This window comes from Malus domestica, chromosome 01, assembly GCF_042453785.1.
Source record: "Malus domestica chromosome 01, GDT2T_hap1".
In the NCBI taxonomy this organism is placed as follows: domain Eukaryota; kingdom Viridiplantae; phylum Streptophyta; class Magnoliopsida; order Rosales; family Rosaceae; genus Malus; species Malus domestica.
Window position 1 is genome coordinate 16,981,507 of NC_091661.1, and position 19,093 is coordinate 17,000,599.

Consider the following 19,093-nt stretch of genomic DNA (forward strand, 5'->3'; position numbering starts at 1 on the left):
GAACAGTCACAAGTGAATAAAACGCAAGAAACCGTTGTCGCTAAAAGACCAAATATCAATAATAATGTTCCAATAGTATTGCATTAACAACACTTTAGCATAATTTCTATGCAAATACATTTAAGTCAGTCAATTATTGTGTGAATAAATCTGTAAAGACCGAGTAGAATAAAGTCGGTCAATTATTGAAGTATCACATGGAGTGTCGCATGGGGTCCAAGTCAAGACAATAGTTTCACTTGCATCGTGGAAATTTTGGTTTGTAAGTCCCTATTGTTCTTAATTTGTAATTTATTTTGAAGCGTGATTAAGATAAATGACAAACGAAAGTGGAGAAGAATCATTATTTTATGGGAGTCATTCATCCTTCCTCTTATCCTCCAAAACGACTTTTGACTGTTTGCAACTTGTTTGAAAAGAAAAAAAGTGATGATTCTTCATTAACAACACTTTAGCATAATTTCTATGCACATACATTTAAGTCGGCCAATTATTGTGTGAACAAATTTGTAAAGACCCGAGTCGCGGTAGAATATAGTCAGTCAATTATTGAAGTATAGCATGGAGTGTCGCATGGGGTCCAAGTCAAGACAATAGTTCCACTTGCATCGTGGAAATTTTGGTTTGCAGGTTCCTTCTCAACTTGTAATTTACTATGAAGCGTGATTAAGATAAATGACAAATGAAAGTGGAGAAGAATCATCTATTTTGTGGGAGTCATTTATCCTTTCTCTTATCCTCCAAAACGACTTTTGACTGTTTGCAACTTGTTTGGAAAAAAAAAAAATGTGAATTTGTCTCTCAAAAGTTGAGGCCTTTTTTTGCGTATTTTAGCCTGATCTAAATAACATAAATTATGCATTCTGACTATTTGCAACTTGTTTGAAATTAAATGTAAATTTGTTCTCTCAAAAGTTAAGATGGTGTCTGTGCTTTTTAGCTTGGTTCAAATAACATGAATTACGCGCATATACGTTGTTTTCTAATTTCACAAAAAACAAAAAAACTTCTAAAACGTAAACAGAACGAACAATCAACGCGGAATTGTGTTGATTGTTGCAGGCTTTGCCATTGTTTTGGAGAGACGAGTCATCCTCTAATTACTACACCTACCTACAGAAAAGTAGCTGGTCCACTCACACATGTTAATTACTACACCTACCTACCTACAGACGAGTCATCCACCTATCTACCTACGGACGAGTCATCCTTATAATACACTCGCAGCTTTCCTTTTGCTCCTAAATCAATTCTGATTGTACACTTCTTCTTCTTCTTCAATCTTCAATCGTCTTTGCCTTGATTTTGTTGAATTAAGATGGAGAACGACGGAACGGCGCTTGAAGAAACTCTTTCATACTTCCATTGTGGTGCTACTTTTTCTACAATGTTTCAACCCTTCCCTATCCTCTGGATTCAATCATGTTTCTTTCGGTTTCGGAGCAATTGCCCACCGGGTGGTGACGAGGTGCATAGAGAGTGAAAGGGAAACACTCCTTTCTTTCAAACAAGGTCTGATTGATGACTACAATCTCCTCTCCTCGTGGGGAAGAGAAGAACACAAGCAAGATTGTTGCAAATGGGTAGGCGTCCACTGCAGCAACCGAACCAACCATGTTACTCAACTTCATCTTGGATGGTCTTCTATGCGTCAAGCTTACTCACTTCAACACAAAGGTCACCTGGAAGATACCGAATATTATTTACAAGGTAAGATGATGAGTCCTAAACTGATTGAGTTGCAGCATTTGAAATATTTGGACCTTTCGTTGATTAACTTCAATGGAAGCCAAATTCCAGATTTCATTGGTTTTCTTTCCAACTTAAGACACCTCGATCTCTTTGTTGCTTATTTTGGTGGTCGAATTCCAACTCAGATTGGAAACCTTACTCACTTGCAATATCTTAATCTCAGCTACAATAACTTTGCTAATGTAGAAAATCTGAATTCATGGCTGCCTCATCTTTCTGCTTTAACATATTTGGACCTGACATACAACAATCTCAGTAATGTTCCTGACTGGATGGAAGCAGTTAATAAACTCCCTAAACTTACAAACTTGTCTCTGTCTTATTGCAGTCTTCCTTCTCGTCTAATTCATTCCAGTACTCTTTTTAACATAAATTCTTCTAAATCTCTTGCTCATGTTAATCTCAGATCCAACCAACTCTCATTTTCTTCATCTTCTTCCATATTTGTGTGGTTATCCAAATACAATGCCGGCCTTGTTCATCTTGACCTCTCTGAAAACCAAATTGAAGGAGGGATTCCGCAATCTTTTTCCGGGTTATGTAATCAGCAAGAATTGTACCTTTACAATAACACTTTGAGTGGACAGTTTTCCTGGTTGGTTCAAATATTAATGTCTGCATGCCCTGATCAGAACTCATTAGAGACTCTGTCCCTCTCAAAGAATCATCTTTCTGGATCAATTCCTAATCTCACAAACTTTTCATCATTGAAAGAATTATCTCTCGATGACAATCAATTGAGTGGAACAATACTTGAAAGCATTGGGCATATGTCCACGCTTGAGGCTATCTACCTTGGTATGAATGCTTTGGAAGGTGTGGTTTCGAAAAGCCACTTCTCCAACCTCTCCAGATTAAGGAGTTTGGATATGTTCAATACCTCACTATCTTTAAGCTTCAGTTCTAATTGGTCTCATCCTTTCCAATTAGAGTATATAAAATTATGGTCTTGTAAGGAGGGTCCACATTTTCCAAAATAGCTTCAAAATCAGAAAAGTTATAAGAGACTTGATATTTCTAATGCCAGAATTTCTGATATCCTTCAAAGTTGGTTTTGGAGCCTTCTGTCTCATCAGGATCTTAGATCTATTTCTATAGATTTTTCCCACAACCGAATTAGAGGAACAATTCCAAATTCAAGATTTGAGTTTTCCTCATCTTCCTTTAGTCTAGTGAATTTGAGTTAGAACTAATTGGAAAGTCCAGTCCCTTCATTCATTTCCACATCGATATCTTTAGATCTCTCCAACAATAAGTTTTTAGGGTTAATTTCTTTCATGTGTCCAAGGACTTCGAACAAGGTTAGTCATATAGCCTTTCTTGATCTCTCAAGCAACAATTTGTACGAACAACTTCCTAATTGTTGGACACGTTTTGAAAATCTTGCCTTTCTTGATTTGAGTGATAATGCTCTTTTTGGAAAAATTCCTACCACAATGAGCTCTTTACCTTCTATTCAAACACTAAAGTTAAACAAGAATAGGTTTGTGGGGAATTGACTTTATCCTTGAAGAACTTTACCACACTCAGTGTTTTTAATGCTAGAGAAAATAACTTATCAAGTTTGATACCTGAATGATTAGGGGTTGAACTTCCAAATTTGGCTATCCTTATCCTCCGTTCTAATCACTTCTATGGAAGCATTCCACCACAATTGTGTAAACCCAACCCCTAACCATTCAGGTATCAAACCTGATAAGTTATTTTCTCCAACATCAAAAACACTGAGTGTGGTAAAGTTTTTCAAAGATGAAGGCAATTCCCCCACAAACCCATTCTTGTTTAACTTCAGCGTTTGAATAGAAGGTAAATAGTCCGTTGTGGTAGGAATTTTCCCAAAAAGAGCATTATCACTCAAATCAAGAAAGCCAAGATTTTCAAAACGTGTCCAACAATTAGGAAGTTGTTTGTACAAATTGTTGCTTGAGAGATCAAGAAAGGCTAAATGACTAACCTTGTTCAGAGTCTTTGGACACATGAAAGAAACTAACCCTGAAAGCTTATTGTTGGAGAGATCTAGGGCTATTGCTATGGAAAGGAATGAAGGGACTAGACTTTCCAATCGGTTCCATCTCAAATTCACTAGACTAAAGGAAGATGAGGGAAACTCAAATCTTGAATTTGGAATTGTTCCTCTAATTCGGTTGTTGGAAAGATCTATAGAAATAGATCTAGGATCCTGATGAGATAGAAGACTCCAAAACCAACTTAGAAGGATATCAGAAATTCCTGCATTAGAAATATCAAGGCTCTTATAACTTTTCTGATTTTGAAGCCATTTTGAAAAATGTGGACCCACCTTACAAGACCTCAATTTTATATACTCTAATTGGAAAGGATGAGTCCAATTAGAACTGAAGCTTAAAGATAGTGAGGTATTAGACATATCCAAACTTCTTAATCTGGAGAGATTGGAGAAGTGGCTTTTCGAAACCACACCTTCCAAAGCATTCATACCAAGGTAGATAGCCTCGAGCGTGGACATATGCCCAATGCTCAACAATTTGGCTAAAAAAGTAAGTTCAAGTATAGCATCCTTGATATGGAAAGGCATTCTATCCAAATACAGAAGTACTATGGGGCTTGTAAGTGTATTCATCTGTCAAGTAATCGATTAATAGGGGAGATTCCTAGGGAAATCACTGATCTTGTGAGGTTGGTTTCTTTAAACCTGTCAAGAAACAATTTAACATGTCAAATAACTCCAACGATCAGGAAGTTGGAGTCCTTAGAGTCCCTTGATTTGTCAAGAAACCACATATATGGTGGAATACCAACAAGCCTTTTTCAAATATATGGTCTTGGTGATTTGGACTTGTCAAACAACAACTACAACAACAACAAAGCATTTTCCCACTAAGTGGGACTCGGCTCCAAAGCCTTTTCAAACAACAACTAGTTTGGAAAATTCCAATTGGGACTCGGCTCCAAACCTATGATCCATCTGATTTTGCTGGAAATACTCTACTTTGTGGAATTCCACTTCAACAGTTGTGCTGTCCTGAGGAAACAAGTCCAGAGGAGCAACCAATGTTTGGGGATCAAGTTAAAGATAATGATGGGCTTATAACAACATGATTTTACTTGAGTTTGGCGCTTGGTTTTGTTGTTGGATTTTTGGGAGTTTGTGGGAGTTTGATATTCATCAGGTCATGGAGATACACATGCTACAAGTTCTTGAATTGTGTGTACGATTGGCTTTTTGTGAGGGTGGCGTTGATCAGGTGACGAAGAATGATTGATGGGTAAAATGTAAGTACTCTTGCACATAATGAATAATATTATTGCAGTTTTGAGTCTATTAAATTATGACTAATATATGTTGCGTTTGTTTTAATCTTTTTAGCTCGTTCATCTACCGTTGGCAAGCACTGCTCCCTTTAAACTAGAGAAGAAGGAGATTGAAGAGTGCAATTTGAAGTTATAATTTAGTGAAAGTGTTGTGTTTAATTTAGTGGCCTTTTTGAGGCTATTTACAGTGACCGTATTCTTTATGCCGACACCAAACTTTAAGTTCATGTGGAAATCTATTTATACGTTGAATAACACACTAATCTGTAAATATTTTTTTACAGATAGTGTGCAAATTTCTTTCTTTCAGACTGTGTATGCTTATGACGTGATAAACATATTAGAAGTTTGCGATTTAATATGTTACTCCCAAATGTGATTGTTATTCTGTGAATTCGCTAAAATTTAAGGTTGTGTGTATTGTTGTTTTTAAAACCCTTTGCTTAGTAATACATAATTGAATATGAGCTCTTCCATTTGATAATATCTTAAACTGCTTAAGATATACATCATAAGCAACCATGCTTACAAATTTCAGCACTCTTAGAAACAACATACACTAATCTACAACGGTTTCTAATCTTACTCAAGGCTTCAAATACACTCGTGTGTCACATGATTTGAAACGTGCAATTTAATTACAATGTATTTGGATTGCACATTTCAAATCTTGTGACACACAAGTGTGAGTGTTTTAGATTGATGAATTTTAGTCATCTAACGAGATATAAACTTGTTTCGTTCCAAGTGAGTAATTAAGCAAAAATAGTACTCATGTGACCAGCAGGCAGCAAGGATGTGAGGCATCTGATATACATGCAATGGCTAAAGTTACTTACAAAACTAAACGAAACGTCGTCGTCTGTTAGCTGTGTTTGGGCCAAAAGCGTGGTCGTTTTGATCAGAACATTTCCGGGGCAAAAAGCAGAAGAGAAAGATTGAAATTCTAAAAAGAGAGAGTAAAAGACTGGGGCGAGGTCACGCTCCAGACCGCCGTCCACCGCCGTAGGCGATCCGGCCAACTTGTTGACCTGCAGAGATTCTATAGCGAGGTCACGCTCGCGTTCTGGAGCGGCCTCCGCGACCTTCCGCCGAGTTCTCGTTCCTCCGCGTCCGCGGCCTCCTCAATTTCCTCCGATCCGTCGCCGAGTCCGATTCCACCGTCAACCTCTTCTCTCAAACGCAATTGCTCCCCGAGCTTCAAGGTAACCAGAAAATTACAAAATTCCTAGTACATGGCGAGGAGGTTTGGGGAGAGAACGTGGTGGCTGCCTCAGTGAGTCACGTGGTTGCCGAAGTGACAAGGTTGTTGAAGGTTCAGCGCGGGAAAGTTTGGTTGATTGGTGCAACGGCTAGCTATGGAAGTTACTTGAAGTTTGTGGGGAGGTTTCCATCTGTTGAAAAAAAAAAAAAAACTGGGACTTGCAGCTTCTGCCCATCACTTCTCTCAGAGCTGCTTCCATGGCTGAATCATATCCCAGGTCCAGCTTGATGGAGTCGTTTGTTCCATTTGGTGGATTCTTTTCAGCACCTTCTGACCTAAAGCTCCCACTCGCTGGGCTCTGCGGTATTTGTATGGAAAGTTTAGTTGATTGGTGTAACGGCTAGCTATGGAAGTTACTTGAAGTTTGTGGGAAGGTTTCCATCTGTGGAAAAAAAACTGGGACTTGCAGCTTCTGCCCATCACTTCTCTCAGAGCTGCTTCCATGGCTGAATCATATCCCAGGTCCAGCTTGATGGAGTCGTTTGTTCCATTTGGTGGATTCTTTTCAGCACCTTCTGACCTAAAACTCCCACTCGCTGGGCTCTGCGGTATTTGTATGGTAGCCGATGCAGCGGGAGTGGAGCATCATCGTTGGGCAGAGGAGAAGAAAACTGGAGACGATGGAGACTGCCTGGCCATCATAGTAACTCGCTGCTGCTGACCAATCACGAACCTTTGTTGGTTGTCTAAAGAACTTGACGTTTGACTGTCTCAATGCTGACTTTTGAAGTTTCTGATTTTGTATTATGGAAATCGTAATAAGAGCATACGTAGGTTACAAATATATATGGGAGTTTGAGTGAGTTGCAAACTACACTCAACACTCAAGTTATCTATCCCAAATCTCCTTGAATCATGCTAAACAGCCGGCATAGGTAACATAACTAAGCTCCTTGGATTAAGGAGTTGACAACAAGATAAGACCCTTATACAAGTTGATGAGAACAAGAAAATAAATGGCTATTAACTAGGTAAAACACTAATAAGGTTGACACAAACCCTATTACCCAGATAATACTGAGAAACACTAATCATGAGGAACCTTAAGTAACCAGAGGTCTTTCAATACTCCCCCTTAAGCTGGATCCAGAAGTTTGATGGATCCAAGCTTGCTGAGAAGCTTTTGAAACTGATGGGAGGCTAATGGTTTGGTGAATAAGTCTGCAAGTTGATTGTAGCTCCTGCCAAAATGAGTTTTGATGACCTGTGATTGTACTTGTGCACGAACATAGTGACAATCAACTTCAATGTGCTTGGTTCTCTCGTGGAAGACGGGGTTGGAAGCAATGTGCATTGCTGCCTGGTTGTCACAGAAAAAGGGACATGGAGTGAGGAGTGAAGACATCTAAGTTACATAGTAGACCTTTCAGCCATATTAGTTCACACGCAATAGATTCCATGACTCAATATTCAGCCACATCACTTGATCTTACAACGACTGCTTGCTTTTTACTTTTCCATGTAACAAGGTTGCCTCCCACAAACGTGCAATACCCCATTGTAGACTTACGATCAATAGAGTTGGCAACCCAATTAGCATCAAATAACCTGTGATCTAAGTGCTCTCATTCTTCTTCATGATTATGCCACGACCCACTGAACCTTTTAGGTACCGAAGTATTCTTTTGACAAGATTAAAATGCTCTATCGTGGGAGAGTGCATAAATTGGCTAGCAATGCTTACTGAATAGGCTATGTGAGACCTTGTAATAGTCAAATATATCAACTTACCAACAAGTCGTTGATAATAGCTTATGTTTAGAAGTGGTTGCCTCTTCAAGCTGAGTTTGAGCTTGATGTCAAGAGGTGTATGGACATGTTTAGCATCACTCATGTTTGCTTCCTTGAGAAGATCCATGACATATTTCCGCTGGTTGAGAAAGAAACCCTTGTGAGAGGTTGCCATTTCTATTCCAAGACAATATCTCAGTATTCCAAGATCTTTGATTGCAAAACGTTGTTGTAGTGAATGCTTGAGCTTCTTTATTTCTTCAGGGTTGTCTCCTGTAATGATCAAATCATCTACATATACAAGGACTACCAATTTCCCAGCAGTTCTTGTGCACACGAACAATGAGGAGTTTGCGTTGCTTCTTTTAAAACCAACACTTGTAAGGACTAAACTGAGCTTGGCATACCAAGCTCTCGGTGACTGTTTAAGACCGTAAATTGATTTGTGCAATTTACACACAACATCATGTTCATGACTTTGAGGATGACTTGGGGGTAATCTCATGTAGACTTCTTCTTCAAGATCACCATGTAAAAAGGCGTTCTTTACATCTATTTGATACATAGGCCACCCTTTGTTAACAACAACTGAAATGAGTACTCTCACTGAGTTCATCTTTGCAACAGGAGAAAAGGTTTCCTTGTAGTCCACATCAAATGTTTGAGTAAATCCATGAGCCACTAATCTTGCCTTGTGTCTTTCTATGGACCCGTCTGAGTTGAATTTAACCTTGTATATCCATTTACAACCTACTGTCTTATTTCCTTTGGGTAGTGTCACAATGCTCCAGGTTTTATGTTGATCAAGGGTATGCAGTTCATCTTGCATAACTTGCTGCCAAACCTGTGATTGATTTGCTTCTTGAAATGACTGAGGCTCAACATGCTCAGATACATTACAAACAAAAGCAGTGTATTTAGATGACAATTTTTGATAGGACACATAGTTGGACAGTGGATGCCTTGGCTTGTAAGTGACAAAGTCTTGCAGTCTTGTTGGATGATGTCTTTCACGAATGGGATTTCGTTGAGGCGCAGCAGAATGAGACTCGTATGAAGATTCCTCAGGTGCAACATTATGGAGAGATTCATCTTCAACAGAAGTGTTGGTGTCATCACTTGAATCTGGTTGGTCAGTTGCAGCGCGGGACTTTGTGTGATGTGCAGACACCATTGCATTAGATTGAGTGACTTCAGTGGCAAGTATCTCAGTCCATGGCAATGGAAAAAGGTCCAAGAAACACTTCCCATGACTTATACTATCCAGAGATTTGCTGTAATAAGGGTTAGTTTCATGAAATCTAACATCCTTGGAAACAATTAATCTCTTAAGTTGTGGATTGTAACATTTGTATCCTTTTTGTGTGGATGAGTAACCAAGGAAAATACATTTGGTTGCCCTAGGATCTAGTTTGTCTCGATGCAAGGGCTGAACATGGACAAAACAAATGCATCCAAAGACCTTAAGGCGTTGCAAGTCCACTTTTCTATTTTTGACCATTTCCATTGGTGATTTGAACCCCAAAACCCTGCTAGGTAACATGTTGATCAAGTAAGCTGCTGCCACAACACTTTGAGACCAAAATCATTTTGGTACATTCATTTGGAACATCAAGGCCCTAGTTTTTTTAAGAAGATCTCGATTTTTTCTCTCAACAATACCATTTTGTTGGGGTGTGCCAACACAAGCATGATGCCATTGTTGCTCAAATATTGAGTCATGACTTGGGACATCTATTCGGTGCCATTATCAGACCTTAGAGTTTTGATTTGAGAGGAAAAATGATTTTTAACAAGGTTATGAAAGTCCTTAAACACTTCCATCACTTCACTCTTTGATTTTAACAAATATAACCAAGTGGCTCTTGAATAATCATCAACAAAGGTTATGAAATATTTGTAACCATCAAAAGATTCACTAGTTGGTCCCCATATATCAGAGTGTACAAGTTTAAAAAGATGAAAAGCTCTAGACAAAGATGAACCTTGAGCTAGTCTAGTTGCCTTTGACATATGGCAAGTTTCACAGTGAATTTGTTCTTTGCTTAGGTCGGGAAACAAGGTTGACAAAACATGTTGAGAAAGGTGAGCTAGTCGCTGGTGCCACAAGGAATGATCTTGATGGAGGCATGGATGAACTTAGACTTGGCTTGGAATCCATTGGGAGAGCTTTTCGATATGTAATAGAGACCGTCTAGGTAAAACCCCTCACCAATCGTCCTCTTGGTGACACAATTCTGAAAAATGACATTTTCTGGTGAAGAAATGGCTAAATAGTTTAAGGAATTTGTGATTTTTCCCACTGAGATAAGTTGGAATGGAAATGAAGGAACATATAAGGCCATAGACTCTATTTGGTCTGATATCAAGTGAATTTTTCCCTTTCCTACAATCCTAGCACCTTCACCATTAGCTACAGACATATGTGATGGTTTATGAAGTTTCTAAAATTTATGCAATTTTGACACTTGATTAGTCATATGATTTGTGGCACCTGAATCTACAACCCAAAAATCATGCAACTTATTGATTGTAAGAGCAGTTTCGAAAGCATTCACGATACCTTTCATGTCTTGTTGAGGTAAGCGATCAGCATCGACAAAAAAACTTGCAAACTTGCCCAACAATGCAGTGGCACTTCCATATGGTCAACAACTCGATCTTCCCTTCCCGTCTTCTATTGGAGATAGGCTGCAAACTTATTTATAAGAGTAGCAAGATTTGTAGTGAACTGTTGGTAAGAATTTGAACTGTTGATAGATGAAGATGATGCAGTGTTGGCATGAGGATATGCTTGACTTGTCTTCTGTGCAATCTTATCCTTCATGACTTCAGGCTTGAGCTTTGGATGCAGGATCCAACACTTATCTCTCACATGCTCGATGTTGTCACAGTGTAAGCACTTCAGATGAGGGTTTTTTCCTTTGTACCTTTTTTCATGTCAGATAAGCCCTAGCTTCAATCACATTGGTTTTTGTACCACTGTTCATGACTTTTCTTCTCACTTCCTCACGTTAGATGGTTAAACAAATGCTAGTGAAGGATGGTAGCTCAGGATTCATGAGGACATGACTTCTCAAATCCTCATATTCTGAGCTCAAGCTAGACATCAATTGAAATTTTTTATCTTCTTCAGTTCTTTTAAGAATCACCTTGGGATCAGTTGTATGAGGTCTGTAGACATCTAGCTCATTCCACATGCTTCTTAGAGAACCAAGATGTTGAACAAAAGTTTTACCTTTTTGTTGAATGTTGGAGATATCATTCTTGAGTTGAAAGATGCGTGCAAAGTTGTTTTAATTACCATACATCTCCTTCACAATTGTCCAGAGAGTGAGAGATGACTCAGAATAGCTGAAGATTTCAGCAATCTTCCTTTCCATGGAAATAAGCAACCATGACATGACCAATTGATCTTTACAAAGCCACCCTTCATATTTTGGAGAAGTAACTTCAAGAGCAGAATGACTGCCATTGATGAAACCAAGTTTGGATCTTCCACCAAGCGCAAGACTAACAACTCTTGCCCACGACACATAATTAAACTCATTCAGTAACACTGAACTAAGTCGTTTATTTGGATTGATATCCATTTTAGAGATGCTAGCAGAAGGAGAAGCAATGATGCTTTCATCCTCTAAATTCTCATCAGTTATATTTTTGCTGAAGGAAAATCACAACAAGTGAGATATACAAAGATAGACTCAGAAGGATGCCCGCTCTAATATCATGTTGACTTTTGAAGTTACTCAGAAGGATGCCCGCTCTAATACCATGTTGACTTTTGAAGTTTCTGATTTTGTATTATGGAAATCATAATAAGAGCATACGCATGTTACAAATATATAGGGGAGTTTGAGTGAGTTGCAAACTACACTCAACACTCAAGTTACCTATCCCAAATCTCCTTGAATCATGCTAAACAGGCGGCACAAGGAACATAACTAAGCTCATTGGATTAAGGAGTTGACAACAAGATAAGACCCCTATACAAGTTGATAAGAATAAGAAGAAAATAAACGGCTATTAACTAGGTAAAACACTAATAAGGTTGACACAAACCCTATTACCTAGATAATACTAAGAAACCCTAATCATGAGGAACCCTAAGTAACCAGAGGTCTTTCAATACTCAACTTGTACAATTCCTTGTTGAATATGGGCCCACGAGAGATGTGAAGATGATTGATTGGCGTTTGAAAGCTGTCCCATGAAAATAGTGTTGAAAGCCCAACACCAACGCCAATCCAAAACAAAGGCGACCCTACATTTGTGGGTGGGGGAGGTACTGAGATTTGTGGTTTGACACCAACTGAAGATGTTTCTTGGGTACTCGAAGAAGAAATGCTCGCAAAACATTCCGCTTCTAACTTTGTTGGGAGGCGAGTGGCACTGAAGCGACCATTGGCTCTGGAATTCTGGTGATTTTTGGAGTTTCTGAGATTCGCAGAGCATTGAAAGAGAGGGAACCGACTAGAGTCTATCTTTTTTTTTTCTTCCAAAGAATATGTTGCCTTTGTAATAAAATTGACTTTCATTAGTCAAGCCTTTATTTTGATGTGACTGAACTCGAAGTTGAATGTTCGAGCTACCTACATACCCTTCCAAAGAAGAGATCAAGTCAGAACGTAGTTCAAATATGTTTTGTTTTTGTGCTGTACGCAGTTTATGCTTATGCGGGCCAGGAGCATTTGGTGCCATTTGCAGTTTCAACTCATGCAGGCAATAAACTCTTGGTGTGGATTTGGTGCTGTTTGCAGTTTCAGCTCGTGTAGGCAATGAGCGTTAGTTGTCGCCTTTTAGGCTCGTGCGGACGATGAGCTCTTGGTGTAGATTTGTCAAGCGATCTTGGAGAGGTGTTCATCGCAATCTTTATAGCAAGAAGTCTTGATCGAGGGATTGAAGAAGTCTTCGGGGAAGAAATCGCGCATCGTGATGGGGATGGACGATCTTCGTGTCGAAATTTCATCATCCTCAACACTTTCACGTTGCCTTGGAGGTTGACAAGAGCTTCTTTGCCCTATTTTCGATTGTTGAACTTGTGGACGACAAGTGTCACGCCCCGATCCCGACATACGTCCAAGATCGACACGTGATGTCAACAAATACCCATATCTCAAAAGTCAACCCTCGGTCAACGGTAGGGTCCACAACTCTACATAATTCGATCCGAAAGATCAACCCATCAGATTTCAGATCCGTAACTTCTTAAGGTCTCATTATACTCATAAAACATCATACTAAAGTCTCACCATAATTCGACGGTTGGATCTTCGCCAATTGCTAGAATTAGGTGGCGGTTAACAATTAATTTTACTAACTTAGAAATCTAATTCGGGAAAACCCATACGTCGGATTCCCGATCCGTCAGCTCCAGCTATCCTCAAATATTACGTTCTATAACGCATTAAAGTTTGGTGACGATCCAACGGTCGATTCATATTTTGATCAAGTAATGTATCGTAATGAAACGAAGTTCAAACAATCAAACCACTTCATATGGATATCAATTATGAATTCAGGGCATTTAATTGGACTTAGAAAGACATCGTCGGCCCACTGGCCACGCGTCGCCGCCGATGGTGGTCAGCAGCCACGACTCGCCGGAAAATTCAACAATTTCCAAAATTTATCAAAACTCATAGAATTGTAGATCTCAATGAGTATAGCAAATTTTGTACCTGTGACCAAGGCCAATTTGGCCTGGAAACACTCCAAATCACCACGCACCCGCCAGAACCCTAGAAAGAGTGTGCTCCAATTCTTCCTCCTCGGTGTTCCACCACCCCTACAACTGATTGGGATTTGTTCAGGGGCTCAATGGGAGTCTAATGGTGGTAGAGATAGAGGTAATTTGCATCAAAAATTGGCGGATTGTCACCAAGAACACCATAGTGCTGCCGCACCCTACGATGTGGTTTTTCACAAAATCAAGGCCAAACATCTTCAATTTTTGGGTGTAATAGGTAGATGAAACGATAAGGAATGTCCCGATGGTTAAGTGACGGGATTTGCCGGAAAAACCTACGAAATCCACCGGAAAGATCAAGGGGAACCGGTAGAGTCGAAATAAAGGGGGACGAGTTGATGATCTCATGCCTTCCCCCACCCTAATTTCCCCACCTTTCTTCTCTTGCTGATTGGTTCTCCCCTCCTATCCTTTATTTCTAATTGGTCCCTAAAAGAAACTGATTGGTCTCTTTCTCAATATTGATTGGGCCTCTTGTGGGAATTTATTTAACTTAAAAACTATAGTATAGTAAGACGACTTCAAATGTCCGTAACTATACCGTTATAATCCGGATTCTCAAACGGCTTTCGCCTATGCGCTCGTGGTTTCGAGATCTATTCGAAAACATTAACTGTGACCTCGAAAGGTCTATAGATTTTAATTAATTAATTTCCAAACTTCAAACTTTCTAATTAGTTTAATTAAAATCTAAATTCAAATAAATTGATATAAATTCTCGAAAAAATAATATACAATCTTAATAATACCAATACGTAGATTATAATAGTGAAATCCAGGAACGGGGTTTCACAACACGTATGCTTTTTGTGCAGTTTCTTTGGAGTGACATGAGTTCATCCTTCAACTTCACTTGGCTTGACTGGTATGGTTTTGGAGCATGCCCCCAACGATTGAGGTGAAGATATTGAGTTGGAAGAGCCAAAAGTGACGGTGGTATGGTTTGACCCTAACACATCGTTAAGATCTAGCTTGATGATTCCTTTTTGGGCCAGCTTCATGATGAGATCTTTTAGCACGAAGCACATTTCCGTCAATGACTGATGAAGCGGTGGTACTTACAATATATTGGGTTGCCGGTGCGATTCATCTCTTCCAGCCGTTTGCACTCGGGTAAATCGATCACCTTTTTGTTGAGCAAGTCCTTCAACATGGCAACCACATCAGAGTCGGGGAATGGATAAGTCTTCTTCTCAAGCTCCTTCAAAGTGCGTTTACGCCTTTCTTGGTCACTAAAAGCTTTGGTCCGAATCACCTTGTCTCGTGTAAAGATTTTAACGGAAGCTGCGTTGACCACCATTGCTTTATTGAAACCCTCACGAATTTGTCCATTTTCTGCCCAAAGACCTTGTCATTTCTGTAGTTAGCAATCGGTTATTTCTTCTCATGATGGGCAATGCTCAACTCAATGTCGTGGGCGGGGGTGGCTAACTCCTCGAAGGTCCACGGTTTGATGCCTTGAAGAATGTAGTGTAATCCCCAATGCATGCCTTGTACACACATCTCCGAGAGTCTGTCTTTGCAGTCAAGACTTAGAGTGCGCCATCGGTTGATGTAGTCGACGATTGGCTCATCCTTCCATTACTTTGTACTTGTGAGCTCCATCATGCTGACAATGCGACGAGTACTGTAGAAACGGTTTAAAAACTCCCGCTGCAATTACTCCCAGCTGTTGATGGACTCGGGTTCTAGGTCCGTGTACCAATCGAATGCATTCCCATTCAGACAGCGGACAAACTACTTTGCGAGGTAGTCTTTCTCAGTCCCCGCATTGTTGCAAGTCTCGACGAAATAGGCGACGTACTGCTTTGGGTTTCCTTTTCCATCAAATTGCATGAACTTAGGTGGCTAATACCTCATCGGCATCCGCAAGCCATCAATCCGCCTGGTATATGGCTTCGCATACAGCAGTGTATCCCGCGAAGTGTCTCCTACCTGTGTTCTGATGGTGTTCGCAATCATATCCTGGAGCTGCTGGATGGAAAGAGAGCCCATCGAGGTAGCTTCAGTCTCCGGTTAATGTGATTGATTTAGCTTTATATAGTTGTTTCTTGTGGTTAACACTATGTTGATCTATCATAATATAGTATATGGAGAATCAAGTCTTGCCCTTAATTTTGGGTATAATAAATTGGTATTGAAATCACTATTCACGAGGTTCGAACGTAAGACATTCACTTACAAGTGAAGTTGAAGTACCATTAGACCGTAATACTAAGTGTCATTTGAAATTGATCATAAATTAAAATCTCAATTGCTAAATTAATCAAAATTAAATATTGACCACATAATATCAAAGATTGACAACAATACAATCACGTATTGACGATGTATAAAAAAATTGGTCATTTTAGTAATTAGAATTTGAAAGATGATCATTTTGATCAATTTTTCAAGTAACTTAACAATTAAAAACATAAGGAAAAAAAAAGAATGAAACACGAGTAATGATATGAATGTAGTTTGTTTGTTTTGTTTTGTTTATACTCCATTTCTTCCATGTAACTTCACTTCAAATTCATAAACAATGAAGTTTCTTCAATTTACATTGTTAAAACTAGAAGAATTGGGAATAAGAATTTTTTGGCCCATCCTTGTCTACCATTTTTAGACGAGGAAATATTGGATGTCATTGAATATAAGGCATAATGATCTCTGAAAATTTAATTTACATTCCATTCGACGTAACTGCAATGGTTAAATTGATGAATTTTCACTTATTTAGTAAGATATAAATAAACTACAACCAATTACCAATTGAAACGTGTAAAAATAAACGGAAACGTCGTCGTCTGTTAGCTAGGGTACCAAAATGTCGTCGTTTTGGTCAGAACATTTCCGGAGCAAAAGCCAGAGGAGAAAGAAAAAAAATCTCCAGTGTGAGAGTAAACAACTGAGGCGATGTACTTGAAGAAGCCGCTATGGAGCGAGGGGATAACGCTGAAGCCCTCGTCGGAATCTGAACCAGAGCCGCCGTCCACCGCCGTAGGCGATCCGGTCAACTCGTTGACCCAGCAGAGAGTGTACCGCGAGGTCATGCTCGCGCTCCGGAGCGGCCTCCGCGATGTTCGCGCCGTGTTCTCCTTCCTTGTGTCTGCGGCCTCCACGACGTCCTCAAGTTCCTCTGATCGGTCGCCGAGTCCGATTCCACCATCAACCTCTTCTCTCAGACACAACTCCCCGAGCTTCAGGGTAATCAGAAAATTACAAAATTCCTAGTTTCTGCTTAATATTTTGTTTAATTTTTCTGAATGTTGAAATTGATTTATTCATCGTTTTACAGTCGTGGCGATTCTGTTTGGGCACTCGCTGAAAGATTCGGGCGATGAGATAGTGCGGAATTTGGATCACATATTCGGCGTCGAGCCGCTGAAGATCACAAGCCCTTCAACCGATTTCGAGGTCTCGCTTGCGCTTAGGGTTTTGGAGGGTTGCTGCCTGCTTCATTCGGACAGCGCGGTTTTGGCTCATCAGCACAAGGCCATTCAGGTACTCAATGTAGCTAAATAGCTTAACCAAAATTTATGGAGGTTGGATTTCTGAGATGAGAACGCAGTTTCTGTAATTGGGTATTTGTAGGTTTTGATGAATATATTACCGACTAGCGGCGTGATTGAGCAAGGAGCTTGTTTGGATGCTTTGATTGCTACTATGTTGGACTCATCAGCTAATCAAATGGTAAAGCTTCAAACTTCAGTTTCGCGTCAAATTAATGGTGTATAATTGATTTGTAGAGATTCTGTATAAAGTTTTGATTCATTTCCCTCGAAATCTCATGAGAAGACGTGACATATGTTGATGCTTAAAATACATCCCAATTGAATACACCCCTTATTGTGATTGGTTTCGAAGCGGTGATGGGTTTTTTATGATTGAATTGTTTTCTTGTGTGTAATGTGTAGGATTTTGAGGCTTTTCATGGTATTGAGGAAGTTGCAGAGCTCATAATGGGCAAGCAAGTTGATGAGAATCTCAGGTTTTGATTTATTTCTCTTTGCTTGCTTGATTCTCGTTGTCTCTTTTCAAAAAAAAAAATTCTCGTTGTCGTGAGTTGTGATTTGAAGCTCCATCTACTTAGTGTAGTTTTCAAAGGGTAAAGTCTTTTGAATTAGTCCTCTTGATAAATTCTTTGGTAAAAATGTTAAGTTTTTTGCAAAAATAGGTTTGTGGTAGCCACACAGTTGCTGTGTGTGCTACTACTTCTTCAAAATCATCATTATCACAGGCAATGCCATTTTTCGACTTGTTCATCGGACGATTCTTAATAGAATCCCGTCTTTCCTTATTTTCTAGGATTTTATTTAAACCATGTTGTTTTGCTCATTTTCATGTTTGTCAATTGAGTAACGAGGTCATCTGCTATGAATGAATTAGAGTTGAGGATTCTGAACACTGGTGTGCCTAGGCTGGATCCTTTCTTTGCTAATATAATGCACACTGAAGAAAAACGTGTGTTGCTTTTGATTAGGTTGAAATGTGGAGAGTTCTTGCTGCTTCCGATTGGTCATGTAAATGGGAGGGATAGGCCACCCTTGGCGACTGTACATGAGGACATATGAAGTCTTTTGGGTGAGAAATCTGCTTCCTTGATATGGGCAGCCAGTCAATTTTGTTTTGTTTTTCTCTGTATTTCAATGAAGTACAATCAGTAATTTGTAAGAAAATGGTCGGCTTCAATGAAATGTTTGCCTTGACATTTTGTGCAGTATAATTTCAAAATCATACAACATTCTACGGACTATCGTCACGGTAGCTAAAATTCCTCATGCGAGTCTGGAAGCCCACGCATTAACAATAATCACACAATAAACGAAAGGTCACAAGTGAAAAAAATGCAAGGAACTGTTGTCGCTAAAAGACCAAAAATCAATAATAATATTCCAAAAGTATTGTATTGATCAAATGACAGTGATGATTCTTTACTAACAACAATTTAGCATAATTTCTATGCAAATACATTTAAGTCGGTCAATTATTGTGTCTTCTAATCTACTAACTCCAAGACTAAATTTGTAAAGACCCCAGTCGCGTTGGAATTATTTGATATACCGGAAACTCTTGATAACTTGGTGTCAATAACCTTGAAGTATCGCATGGGGTCAAAGTCAAGACAATATTTCCACTTGCATCGTGGAAATTTTGGTTTGCGGGTACTATTGTTCTCAACTTGTAATTTACTCTGAAGCGTGATTAAGACAAATGACAAACGAAAGTAGAGAAGAATCATCTATCTTGTGGGAGTCTTTCATCCTTCCTTGTATCCTCCAAAACAACTTTTGACTGTTTGCAACTTGTTTGGAAAATAA

At 39.3% G+C, this 19,093-nt stretch overlaps 1 protein-coding gene, 1 long non-coding RNA gene and 1 pseudogene across 2 annotated transcripts; all 3 read left to right on the plus strand.

Moving 5' to 3' along the window:
• The first annotated feature begins 1,715 nt into the window (after positions 1-1,715).
• On the plus strand, positions 1,716-2,732 carry LOC139187477 (receptor-like protein EIX1). The gene has a single exon (XM_070825745.1). It carries the CDS (start codon positions 1,716-1,718, stop codon positions 2,730-2,732), a length of 1,017 nt encoding a protein of 338 aa, XP_070681846.1.
• Positions 2,733-3,506: 774 nt separating this feature from the next.
• On the plus strand, positions 3,507-5,402 carry LOC114822197 (uncharacterized). Its single transcript, XR_011578533.1, has 2 exons — positions 3,507-5,004; positions 5,099-5,402. It is a non-coding gene; the product is annotated as an uncharacterized lncRNA (long non-coding RNA).
• Positions 5,403-16,688: 11,286 nt separating this feature from the next.
• On the plus strand, positions 16,689-18,481 carry LOC103404686 (uncharacterized; annotated as a pseudogene).
• The last annotated feature ends 612 nt before the right edge of the window (positions 18,482-19,093 follow it).

Bases quoted from the DNA above. Each gene is read 5' to 3' on its own strand.
- LOC139187477 (XM_070825745.1), top strand. From the start codon at position 1,716: ATGATGAGTCCTAAACTGATTGAGTTGCAGCATTTGAAATATTTGGAC.